The 12,863-nt window shown below is 36.5% G+C and overlaps 1 protein-coding gene and 1 long non-coding RNA gene across 3 annotated transcripts; both read right to left on the bottom strand.

The window, feature by feature from the left end:
- Positions 1-1,107: 1,107 nt before the first annotated feature.
- LOC112201945 lies at positions 1,108-4,077 on the bottom strand. The gene is made up of 5 exons (XR_002936992.2): positions 3,648-4,077; positions 3,420-3,549; positions 2,170-2,363; positions 2,001-2,063; positions 1,108-1,764 (listed from the first exon to the last, which is right to left on the bottom strand). It is a non-coding gene; the product is annotated as an uncharacterized LOC112201945 (long non-coding RNA).
- Positions 4,078-6,776: 2,699 nt separating this feature from the next.
- On the bottom strand, positions 6,777-9,137 carry LOC112167172 (aluminum-activated malate transporter 2). Of its 2 annotated transcripts, none has more exons than XM_024304144.2 (6): positions 8,788-9,137; positions 8,545-8,685; positions 8,180-8,452; positions 7,754-7,866; positions 7,458-7,601; positions 6,777-7,366 (listed from the first exon to the last, which is right to left on the bottom strand). In XM_024304144.2, the coding sequence occupies exons 1-6, from the start codon at positions 9,047-9,049 to the stop codon at positions 6,968-6,970; spliced, it is 1,332 nt and encodes a 443-aa protein (XP_024159912.1). In that variant the 5' UTR covers positions 9,050-9,137; the 3' UTR covers positions 6,777-6,967. The 2 variants fall into 2 exon arrangements, with proteins under 2 accessions (XP_024159912.1, XP_040375664.1); XM_040519730.1 differs by having other exon boundaries at positions 8,767-8,804.
- Positions 9,138-12,863: the final 3,726 nt, after the last annotated feature.

The following is a 12,863-nucleotide window of genomic DNA, read 5'->3' as shown; positions in this document are numbered from 1 at the left end:
GAGGGTGTAAAAGGGAACCACTGGTTCCTCATGGTAGTAAAAATAAGAAGCAAGGAAGTTGAGATATTGGATAGTTTTCCTAGTTCCGCACGCAAGACTCCACGAGAGAATCTAGCTTATCATTTGGTAATAAATTATTTTGTGCATTATTGTTATTAATTCAGATTATATGTACACACTTTCAAAATCACACCTTCTTGATTCTTAACGATGCAGCTGAAGACACTGGACATGATATTTAATAACGAGATTATGATTCATTTCGATGAAGGATGCACATTCTCTTCATTTAAAATTATTCATCCCGATTGTGTTCCAGTACAAAAAAATGGATTCGATTGTGGTATTTTTATGATTAAATTCATGGAGGATTATGAGAATGCATCCAAAGCAGGGGACAAGGTCGTTATTTTATCTGAAATTCAGCATCTAATTTTTCAAGTTATTTCTTTATAAAAATTCTAATAAACCCATGCATGCAATATCATTATGTGAACGAGCGTCTGCGCATAGCTCTCACCTTGTTGAGGCATCCGGACAACCAAGCACGCAACAATATTGCTGAAGCTAGACAAAGGTCAATGCAAAAAGTTATATGCAAGAAATGTGGACCAAACACAATGAAGATAGATCAAGATAGCACAGCACGCAGCGATACTGATGAAGGTTTGCAAAGGTCTCCAAAGAAAATGAAGGCAATCCACGAAATAGATGCAGCCAACGTGAACAAGAAAAAAGGTCCTGGTCGGCCTCGTGGATCAAAGAATAAACAAAAGAAATAACTAATAGCACACACTAAGTTACAACTAGTTACATTTTATCATACTCTTTTGCAAGTTACATTTGATTGTTAGAACTGCATTTCTTTAGGTCAAAGCTTGTAACAGGGTCTTCCTATTTGGATTATCATAATCAGTCACCAATCTCAGGCATTATGCTGAGACTACACTGGAACATGTTAGCCTCTTCCATCATGTCATTGACAGTTTGACACTGTATGGGCCGAAGGCATGTAGACTGGGTGCTCCTTGTCTTTTTGTTTCATGCATAATGCATTCCAGCTTAGTTTGCCTAATGTAGATGGAAAGATGGGGAACTTTATCAATGTGATAATAACATGGTTTTGAATTTTTATTCACTTCTGTTTTGACATTTAGAAGCAGTCTGCTTAATTTATTCTAGTTTAGATATACCTAAATTGCAGTAAAGCATGCATCTGTTGACATGAGCACCTGAATGTGCACCGCATTTAGACAAATAAACAGTTCTCTTTTTTCTTTTTTCTTGTATTCTTTTCTTTTCTTTTGGCCAATAAACAAAGAAGTTGTTCAAGCAAAAAGAAGCTGAACAAAGAAAAAAGAATGAACAAAGAATCCAAACATTGAGGTCATTGTTGGCCACGGGATCAGCAACGTGGTCATAGAGGTTCTCAACTGGCCCTTTTCCAGTTACAATAGCCTGAACAAAGAATCCAAATATTGAGGTCATTGCCAACCGCCCATTCTTGATTTCCTTCACCTTCAGTTCAGCAAAGGCTTCAGGTTTAATTGATAATAGTTGATTTCCTTCACCTTAACTCGTCAATGTCTTCCATATTGAAAATGGGAATGGTCGATTCAGTTCTTTTGACAGCCCTGGAATCTCAAATTAAAAAGCAGTAGATGCTATCTGCTCCCATCCTTCGAGGGCCTCCAATTGATGCGTGCTAATTGCAGCAGCACAAAATTCTTCAAAGTCCATTTTCCTATATGCAAGTGGTTCCATCTGCAATCATATAGTGTTTTCATCAAAAGCTGATTATACTAAATTTTAAAATGTAAGAGAACAAAGAGGATCAAATCATAGTTTAACCAATTGCAAAGGGGTTGAAATATTTAATCAAGCATACTGGTAGCTTGCTCTAGCACATGCCGCAAAAGTGACAGAACTTTAGAACCAACACAAACGAAAGCAATACCAGCGAAGCTATATATCTACAGTAGTATTGAAATAAGCCTTACTGCATTTAGAATATCAACAACCCTTGCCTCCATCATAGCTTCGGTTGAATTTCTCTGAAGAGCCTGCAGAATTTAATTTCCTAACCATAAATGACTTGGATAGTTGCATAGTGTGGAAGTAACAAATAAAAAAGACAAGGAAAAAAGAAAAGTCCTCTTCAGTGTCTACCCTGGAATCTCAAATTAAAAGAACTAAGAGCAGCCCTCTTCTTGTGGGAACTGTACATAGCAGGTCTTCTTCCCATAATCTGGGTCCATCATGAAACACATTGCTTCCTTAACAGCTTTACTGTTATTGAAGTAGTGATCACAATCGACGTTCAAAAGATATGCACCATTTGTCAGGACAGCTGAAACTCGAATCTACAAGGCACATGGTAAACCATGTCAGACAATTGAAATGGTTTGGGTATACAATTATTAATCAAAATACCTATTGTATCTCAGATAATCTTGTTTAAGAGAGGATAACAGTATTGCTATAAAACAAGGGTAATTTACAACAATTGCTACCCCAAATTGAAAGAATGTTAGCATCCTCACAATATGATATGTATCATGCCATCATGGTGTACTTGGTCAAGGATTATTGAGGATCCTAATCAGCCAAGTAACAAAGACAGATCCTCCAGAGAGGTCATAAATAGAAGCTAGCGGGGTGAGCATTTATGCAGTTATACAAATGCATATCAATGAAAAATAAATCATTTTGGGCATTTATCCATCTTTATCAGAAAATGATTGAATAACCAAAATACAGTTCCAACTCAGTCAAACTTTGATTATAGCAATCAGAAAATAAAACTAATAAAAACAACTCAACAGAACATACCAATATTCAGTAAGGGCAAAGCAACTAAAATGAGGTGAGAAACATCGATCAAACCCAACCCAACTGCCATAGACAAGTAAAAAGGTAACCCCAAAGCCAATTTGCACTAAGAGTTTAGTGAATGTACTAAACTTAATTAGCATAACAGAGAAACAAAAGCTTAATTAGCATTGCACGGGTTCTTCAACCACAAACATTTTTGTACAGTGAACAGCCAAAAGACCAAATCCCAACCCAGAAATTTTGAAATAAAACTACAACACAGAAACTCTAAAACTCAATTCCCACAGAAGTCATCACAACCTCTAAGTTTACCCAAAAACCCTGACCTTAAAAAATTCATCAGGTCACACCCACACCTCTACAAATTCATCAGGTCACCCCTAACATTACTCAATGCCACCATTATATTCCAATCTCAAACCCCCTCCAAGTTGACCCTCCTTCATTCGACACCTCCTCCAACAAATTAACAAGAACACAACTTTTCATACAAATTCCAAATTCATATATAAATAATAAATCCAATAAAAATAATAAAAAAAGACCAAAACAGGGTGAATTTTTTTAAAACAAATTGCATATACCTGTGAAGAAGAACTCTCATGCACAAGGCCAGACCTTCTTCCTTCCATAGAAGAGCCATCACTACCTCTCTCAGCTTTCTTGGACCCAATATGCGCAATCCTCTTCCGCCCCAGAAGCCCCTTTCAATTGCTGCAATAGAATCACATTCAAAAACCAAAGAACTAACCAAAATCAACTCCAATTTACCGAAAATAGACTGCAAACATATACCAAAAAGCAAGAAATACCTAACGAGCCACAAGATTTCGATTGCAAGTACAGAAATCGAGTGCGACAAGCAACTGATTGCTAAGCAAGAAGTCGAGAGAGCAAGTGAGATTGGAGGAGGTATTTGGGGCTGAGGTGTTAGGTTTTTTGATTTGGGTATTACGGATTTTGGGCCAAGATTGGTTTCATAGGAAATGAAGCAGGATGTGAGAGGCTAAGAGAGAAGGAAGACGAAACGGATGGCGAAGGTACGATTCAGATTTGGTTGTTTGGTGTTTGGTATGTTTTTCGATCTGGTTTTTGAGGGTGAGAGCGACTGGAGGAGAGAGGAAGTAAAAGATATAGAACGAAGAAAAATGACAACAAAAGAAGAAAAAAAGAAGAAGCAAATAATCTGAGAGTCAAAGATTAACTATGGACCAAGAAGGAAGAAGTAAGAAGGAAGAAGGAAGAACTAAGAAGGGCGTTGGAAGAGAAAGGGAAATAGAGAACCCAATCCTCAGTTCGGGTAAAAAAAAAAAAAAAACTTAGTTCACTTTTTAATACTTTATTATTACAAGTTTTCAGAACCACTTTACTAATAAAACACCGAATGTGTTGCTATAATAGTAAAACTTCATATATTTAAGTAAATTTGCAGTGAGTCCTTTATGGTGTAATAAGGTTGTCTATTTTGTAATTACTGTCCTTTAGAAGTTATTTACTTATTTGACAATATTTTTTCTAGATTTTACGGCAATTGAGGTCCAAAGTAATAACCAAGGTTGTATTTGTGGTAATTCTTCAATATTACAAGTTTGACAACGAATTGTTGTAGAAGTAGTAATCAAACTCTTATTTGTGGTAATTTTTTATATTACAAGTCTGAGAACCATTTTATTAATGTGACAACGAATTGCTGTCAAAGTGGTAAAACTTTATGTATATATTGTAAAAGAGGCGCGAGTTCTTAATTGTGTATTAAAGTTCTATATTTTGTAATTAATACTTTTCTTGTGTAAATCTCATCATCCATGAGAGAATTACTCGTTTGACAATGCATTTTACTATAGATTACAACAATTGAGGTATAAAGTGGTAATTATGGTTGTTTTTATGATAATTACATGAAATATGATCCATTTACAAAAAAAAACGATCCACTTACCAATGCTACAACAAATGATTTGTTTATATGGTAAATAATCATATTAGACCTAAAACTTTTCAAGTCCTTATTCTTGTAATCCAATTGTTCTTTTTGTAATTAGAGTCCTTTCTTTTGTAAATTATATCATCGATGAGGCATTTTACAACAAAAGATCACATTGGACGTATTTAATGATAATTATAGTTGTAATAAAAGTAATTATTATATTTACGATATTCATTACAAGTTTTTGAACGATTTACGTATAAAAGAATAAATGAGTACTTAATATGGTAATTTTTTTTTTTTTAAGTACACATGTCAAATTATAATTGGATAACCTGTTGACCTGTACAATAGGTTTCACCAACTAATTTAATTTAATATATATTAATTAAAAAGTTGATGTATGACAAACATCAACACACCTTAGACTTCCCCTTTAAGTGAAACCCCTTTTTAATTAATCTCTTGATCAGGCCGTATCTGCGCAGTTGTTCCTATCAAAAACATCCTCAAAAGAAATATTTCCAGATGCATCCGATACGTGTCGATATGTATATACTACGAATCATGACTACAAATCAAAACTAGATTTCAAATTATTCCTTGGGAATGGAAACAACAACAAATAGTGAGAACCTTTATTCCCAAGATTTGGATGTAAGCTATGGTTTATAAGAAAGAAATCATCTACATTCTAGACGTTGAATAATTAAATGGGTAAGGTTGGGGATATCACAAAGTTCAATTTCTTTATTCCTTGACAGAATTATTGTTGGATTTCAAGAATCTTATACTATTTCTCTCCAACAAAAATTATTAGATTTGTAATTGGAATTGAACAATATGGCATAAACAAAGCCAGAAAGGAACCTAGCTAGCTTAATGACAATGTTTTTCTATTGTGGGGAGTGGGGCTGAGGTGGACTATCTATGGTAGCTCTTACGAGAGGAGAGGAAAATGAATTAGTTAATGAGGCAGCAGTTGAACATTGAATATGAACGTGGTTACACGTTAAGTACTCTCAATTTTAGTTTTGAGGTATTAAACAAAGTCATATCAGGAGCGTCCATTAACAGTAAATAACCGCCTAGAAATTTAAACCATTCAGTAGTGTTCATCTAGTCAGTTGCTGACCAAAGAATTTATGCTTAATAACCCTTAGATTTACATGCAAGGGTGGAAAACAAAACACCTCAACTTAATAATAATTCTCTCTATCATTGGATTTACATCCAAGGGTGGTTGAGCATTATTTTTTTGGTCAATAACTGACCAGATGAACATTTTCACACCAATATATATAAAAAGTAGTTACTCATGCAGTCATGCATATGATCAAGAAGTCTAAGATTCACTTACAAAACCCTAGTGTAAACTTCACTGACGAAACCCTACTAAGTTAATTTATGAAAGCTTGCAGGCGAAGAATAATTACTAACTAACCTATGCCATATAAGCAGTTCGAGGAAGAAAGTGCAGCTTCTAGATAGTATCAAAACGTGCTCACAACAATCTACCAAATAAAAAGATCAACATCAAATCTAACCCTTTAGTTTAATGAAAAGAGTAAGTGATTCAAGGATTGCAATCTAATTATTAGTTTCCTGCGTCTTCTATCTTGTTAATAGATCATGATAATTAATAGGGGGTTAGGTGTGCTTGTGAATTGCGGTCTTGGTTTTTGGGAAAATCCAACACAGTGAAAGTTACAGGTTCGAATCTGCATCATGCATGGGTGAGCTGGGGTTAGAAAAGAAAGAGAGAGGAATTAGGTGTTAAACACCTCTCAACTTTCAGGTCTAGCAGGGTATGCTTAATTTATCAGTAAGACGGTAAGTGCAATAATTTTCTGTATCCAAGCATGAGAGTACAAAAGAATTGTTCCACTCGATCTATCTTTTTTTTTTTTCTTATTTAATTTGGGAAGGAGGACAGATTATTGTGATCACAAAAGGTGACTTTTTATCATTTGCAGAGAGTACAAATACGAAACGCTTCGAACTGAACCTCTGAGCTTCCAGTGGAAAAGACACTAAATGCATCTACGGGAGAGAAAAAGAAAATTCTAAAAAAGCTAAATAAGCTCTTCCAGCAATTTATTTATTGACAAAGAACTGCTCAAGCATCCCCAATCTACCCTTCCATTCTTGAACTTCTCATTGACGGAGTGAATGACGAGTTAGCAGTTTCGGGTAACTGCGCGATTATCCCTCAATCGTAATAACATGGTGCGGCCCATCATTCCCCGAGTTTTCCTGGACCGGTGTCACTCTAGGTTTTACATCCTTAAAATGTGCTTGGGATGCTAGTTTATGCGCAGCCTCAGAAATTTTCTCTGTACATGTGATAATTTCAAAGAGTAGTAATGCCACTGCACCATCTTTTATTATATCTAGGGAATCATCTTGGTGTTTACACAAGCTTGATCTTATAACAGTTTTGAGTTCTTCAGCGGCATCTTTAGACTTTGCAATGTGGGGATCCTTTGAGGGTGATTTGGTCATTTTCCTCATTGAGGTTGCTAACTCCTTCAATGCTTTCCCACACTCTGAGCTGATAACCACGCTTGGCCCTTGTATTATGCTTTTAACGTCCTGAGGTGTCTACAAGAATTTATAGCAAAAGATAAGTCAGATCATATGTATGGTATATATAATAACAACGTAAATTGGTGAAAGTGCTTGCTTATCATACTTGGGTTTCAGAGGTAAGGTAGTTGTTGAGAGCTTCAATTTTGAACGCACATTGTCGAGTTAGGGTTCCAACTTTCAAGTATTGTTTCCATGGATGACGAAACCTGAACCTCCCATGGCCCGGTTCCCATCTTGCCAAATTAGCCTGGAGAATAATATAAAAAAAAATAATTTAGAACATAAAACCTAATTGAAATCCGATTGCAACGAGTAAAGCAACCCTAATAGGACCATGCAAACTAGCTTTAATGCAATGTGGAATTTATATTCTCAGTTGATTTGAATATTTGTTCTTACCATGGTGTCTTCACTGCTTTTTGAAGTTAGAACACTTTTGTATCCCTGAAGAGAAGATGACTTGTCTCTATTCTGGCTATTCTCAGATACTGAAAAGTATTCATCTCCAAATCCTGTAATTAAGTAATTATACATGCAAGAACTTGTTAGATAATTACTTTTAAGTTTCTTGGTACGTAGTAGTAAAAACAAACTAAAAATAATACATGAATCTTTTTGGCGAAGTTAAATATAAATGCAAGAACATATACATACATATATATGTATAATAATAATAAAGTTAGATACTTTTTAAATACAAAGTGCACATAATATTAATTTACATGTATATATCTATGTGCGTGATAATAAAAACACGTATAAAAGTGATTGATAGTAGAAGTAAAAAAGAATAATTATTGATTGCTTATAGCTGGATAGCTGTACCTTCTAAGAAGTTGGCAAGCTTTTCCATGTTGGTAGCAATCTGATTGTGAAGTTCCACGCCAATCCATACGGGACGAATGAAAACACAAACAGCAACAGCAGTACAGCTTCCAATGATGATGGTATTTGTTCTCTCGAATCCCATTCGTATAACCTCATCGTCGCGATAGCCAGAGACCGATATCAGGCAGAATGTCAAGTTGAATACCAGCAGACCAAAATCGTATCTGGCCTTCATTTGGGGAATAAATCTGAAGAATGTCACTATTCCAGCTGCACCAAATTCAAAACCAAGATGAAACATAGAATAAAATGGAAGCATACATAACCTAATTAGTATTTATCATCCTTATATACATATGTACCTTCTACGAAGACAAAGAGAGCAATAAGTATAGGCTCTCCTTGCTTTCCAGAAAGAGTTGCTAATCGATGAGCTCCAATGCCAAGAGCAGCAGCTACTAAAGTTGCCATCATTCTATTCAAACCTCGTCCTATCGTCGCTCCTGAAATTTTTTCAAATGATTTGATATGGATTCTTTGAGATTAATTTAAATCCATATACGAATAGAAATATGGTTAATTACATGTATGAAGTATGAACTGACCAACAGTAAATTCAAAAACAATGACAACAGTCAGAATAGCCCACATAGCAGCAAGACCAAAACCGTCATATAGTGGTTCAAAGTAGAATAACATGGAGACTAATGTAACAGCAAGTGCCACTTTAAGAGAATGAACAATTCTTCTTGGATCATCTTGCCCTAGTTTTTTTAACATCAAGCCAAACTTAACTATCTTCCCCCATAACCTCTCGAAGAGTCCTGCAGATTTAACCTGATCATGATCATTATTTGAAGATGCCATGGATGTCAGTGCTATAGCTACCGGAAGCGAGCTGCAGGAGAAGATAGAGAAGACAGCTCTCTAGCTAGTAAAGTAAATGGTGGGTGAGATGTCTAGGAATTAGAGAGAGTGGTTTAACAGAGCAAAGATGTGGTCTATTTATAAGTGAGAAGTGTGTGGTACGCTATAGGCCAAAATGTCACACATAAAATATGATACACTTCCCACTCGATCAGGTACAAGCATATAAGATAGGAATTAATCGAGTTCGGCGGTTTAAATATTTCTAGGTTCCAGAAACATTCTTCTCAATTGTCAATGAATTATTAACCCAGCACAAGCTAAGCGCGTTCTTCATCTGATCGACTCAAGGAGAGACAAACAAGGGTACCCATCAGCCGTTCAAAACCCACATATTACTACTCATTGTTTTAGGGTTTGACCCTAGTCAACATGTACCTTCCTCCACTATTTTTAAATGCAGTTTTCTCTTTTATATTTCTATCCTTGGTATATAAACTAATGTTTAGTGTTACAGAGTTACAGACTTGTAGATCATCATTAGTTTATACAGATTATGATACAAGCTGGTATTATCAATTGATTCTGCATAATATATTGAGGTTGTTATGCATGACATAGTTGAAATTGAGCTCCTTGACTGCACTCCTTTACCAATGGAAACATCTCAAGGATAGTTTGAGGGTCAGTTTGCTTGTAATGGGCATGAAAGGGCAATGCGGTTTTGATTTTTGATTTTATTCTTATCACATAACAACTGAGAATACACAATAACTCGACCTAGCACTCTGCTAGGGTGAGAGCGGCCACCTCCTTAGATGGCCGTCTCTAGCACCTTCCTCCATGCTAGCGGAGGAGTACGACGGCCCGTTCCTGGTGTCATGAATACTGTGCAGAGCTTGTGGCCTTATTTTTCAATCTTAGATCGCCCAAAGCGTTCAGGATTTTTCTGTGATTCAATCCGGCGGCCATGGCAAGCACATCTCACCGGTGGCTGTGCGCATTCCGTTCTTCAACCTGGTTTGTCTAGGCTAAAGAACCAGTGGGCAACGATAAGGAGCGAGGTGGTGAATGGCAAGAGGCTGCGATTGGGTGTATGGAGGGCTGCCGGAGATCGAGTCCGGCTCTGGGGCCAGATTTGGGATCCAGGTCTGCATGGGCTATTATGGAGTCAAGATGCGGCGGCGTTGCTGAGTAACCCTGGTGGTGGAGATCTCTGGTTCCCATTCCTTGATCGGGGTCGTTGTGTCTCTGTTCAATGGGGAGGAGCAATGGCTATGTTGCCTTCTCGGATCAGGACTACCCAGAGAGTCCGGCATCCTTGGCTATCTCGGGTAAGTGGTGGGACCGGGTGGTGCTTTCTCCGACGATGGGCGGTGGAGTAGCTGTCAGAGCCGTGATCAAGGTTGGTGCCCAGAGAGGCTTTGGGTGCCCAAAGTACCCTGGTGGGCCTAGGCCTCTATTCTGTTGGGTTGCTCAAGTGGAATTTGGGCTGGGCCTTCCTTCTTGAGGCCGGGCAGCTGGTGAATGAGCCCGAAGTTGTTAGGGTTCACATTTGGGATCCGAGAGACTGTTTTTGGGCCCTAAACTAATTATCTGCATGTTGCAATTGCTTCTTTGGTTACTTAGGTAGAAGATTGCTCTCTATTCAGCGCTTTATTTTGCGTGGAGTAGGCAAGGTCGGTCACACTACCGGAAGTTACCTTGATAGAAGGTTACCCTCTATTCGACATATATCTTTGCGTGGAAGTATAGTCGACCATACTATTGGTACCGTTTTACATAGCCCGGACTCTATCTAGTGCCTCATCAAATGCTTAATTGCATCATTTCGTATCCTTACTAGGTTTTATTTCCGATGCTTTGTTGCAACTAGTACTTCTCTTGTTATTTTATATTTTGATGTAGCTTCTACATCTATAAGCTATAATTTTTCTTATGTTTATTATTAATACAATGGTTGACTATTACTCTCAAAAAAGAAAAAACTGAGAATACACAATAATCAAAATCAAATGGTACTGGGTGATGATGCATGTGTCTTTGATAATGATAGACTATAGCCTTGTTGCTGTTTGATCTAATGATATCAACTTCTCTTTCAAAAAAAATGTGTCTTCGATAATGAATTTTTTTTTTTTTTTACAGTTTACTGGAAATTGAGCTTGCTATTTAATTGGCTTTTAATTATTTTGTTTTGTCACTTTGTGTAGGGAGTTTTGTCTTCAAGTCCATCCTATCTCACTACTCTCTTTGTTTTTTCTTTCATTATAAAACCTCCCGCACATCGTTGAGATTAGCTTTTAATTTTAAAACAAAGTCATACATTAATTAGACAACTTCTGATCACCCAATTTTTCCATTTAACACCTTTTTTTTTGAAAAGGATTTGATTATATTAGATATCAAAGCCATGAAATGAACAGGCCAGAGTCTAACAGAACTTACATAAGAAGAGCCGGAACAAACCGGATGTCCTATCTAAGTCACACCTAAACTCATTAAAGTCTAAATGGTCGCTCGCTGAAACAGCAAGCCAAACTAAGCGAGGATAATCTCACTTCCTAAGGCAAAATCATTCATCTAGTCTAATCTGCCAGCACTCAATTGTGGTACACATATCAACTAGAAACATCTTTAAAAGTCTATAGAAATCATTCCCACTCAAGAAGGCTTGAAGTTCAGAATGTCTTGAGATTTTGATACCTTAAGCAAGCACCTGCTCTTTCCCCTTAGGGTTAGGGCTAGTACTTGCCTCAGCCTCATCAGCAGCCAATAACCTCGGCATCAGGTTGGTCTTCTTGCTCTTTAGCTTGGCAGATTCTCCTTAAAAAATGATGATGATAATAATAATAATAATAATAATAATAATAATAATAATAATAATAAAGTTTCCATCTTCATGCATGTTGGAAAGGAGAAGAGAAAATAAATAAACAGAAAAAGGGGATTGTAAAAGTGCTTAAACGTACCCATTACAAAGAAATATGCAAGTGTATATGCTTGTATAGCTAGCTCATTTGGATATACAGTGAAACCCTAATAGTTCACTATTACAACAGTACTTCTATTCATTTCTGCTGGCTTTCTCTATTATGATGTTAGCTCGTTTGTTTGTGAAGAGAAACCCCAATATTCCAGTATTACACTACTTCTATTCCTCTCTCCATTATGATCTTAGAATATGATTAGTATTCTAGAAGAGTAATGTGATTAGTATTCTACAATCATAATTGGTGAAGGTATAGAAGAAACCAGAAGCTAGAAGCCGAGTCTTGCTTGCATTTTCGTTTCAGTGCAGTGTACTAATCTAATATATATGAATTCGGGGATTGGTTGGACCAGTTGAGGTCCTTGGAAAAGAATAATATAACTAGGATGAATGACAAAAGAGTTGAGATATGACGCGACCAAGCGGTGAAAGACGACAAAACATGATCCAGGGGCAAAACAGTCAAATCCTAGTGTAAGGGGTAAAATCGTCCAATCACTTGGAGGGTACTGTTCTTTTTTTGGTCTGAAGAGGGTAGTGTTCATTCAGCGCTGGGGCTTTAGAATAGAGAATTTTGGTATATATTTTTGGGAATTCAAACTTGATGGACCCAAGTTTGGACCCAAGTTCTGAACTTCTGATGACGTGCTCGCCTTATTTGGACCCAATTTCTAATAATCATTATCAATAACATATAATATACACAAACAATATCCCTAAATCCCAAATTTTTTAATATCAGCCATAGAATTAGGATTTATTAACATCAATAATATATACTAGTTAAATAACGATTCTCAATCAATTATTTTGAAAAAAAAT

The sequence above is a fragment of the Rosa chinensis genome, chromosome 5 (assembly GCF_002994745.2).
Source record: "Rosa chinensis cultivar Old Blush chromosome 5, RchiOBHm-V2, whole genome shotgun sequence".
NCBI lineage: Eukaryota > Viridiplantae > Streptophyta > Magnoliopsida > Rosales > Rosaceae > Rosa > Rosa chinensis.
The sequence above is the reverse complement of the archived record's forward strand: the minus strand, read 5'-3'. Positions and strand labels throughout refer to the sequence as shown.

Bases quoted from the DNA above. Each gene is read 5' to 3' on its own strand.
- LOC112167172 (XM_024304144.2), bottom strand. From the start codon at position 9,049: ATGGCATCTTCAAATAATGATCATGATCAGGTTAAATCTGCAGGACTC. The intron at 8,686-8,787 runs GTCAGTTCATAC...AAAAAATTTCAG, and splicing joins TGTTTTTGAATTTACTGTTG to GAGCGACGATAGGACGAGGT. The intron at 7,602-7,753 runs GTAAGAACAAAT...ATTATTCTCCAG, and splicing joins AAAGCAGTGAAGACACCATG to GCTAATTTGGCAAGATGGGA.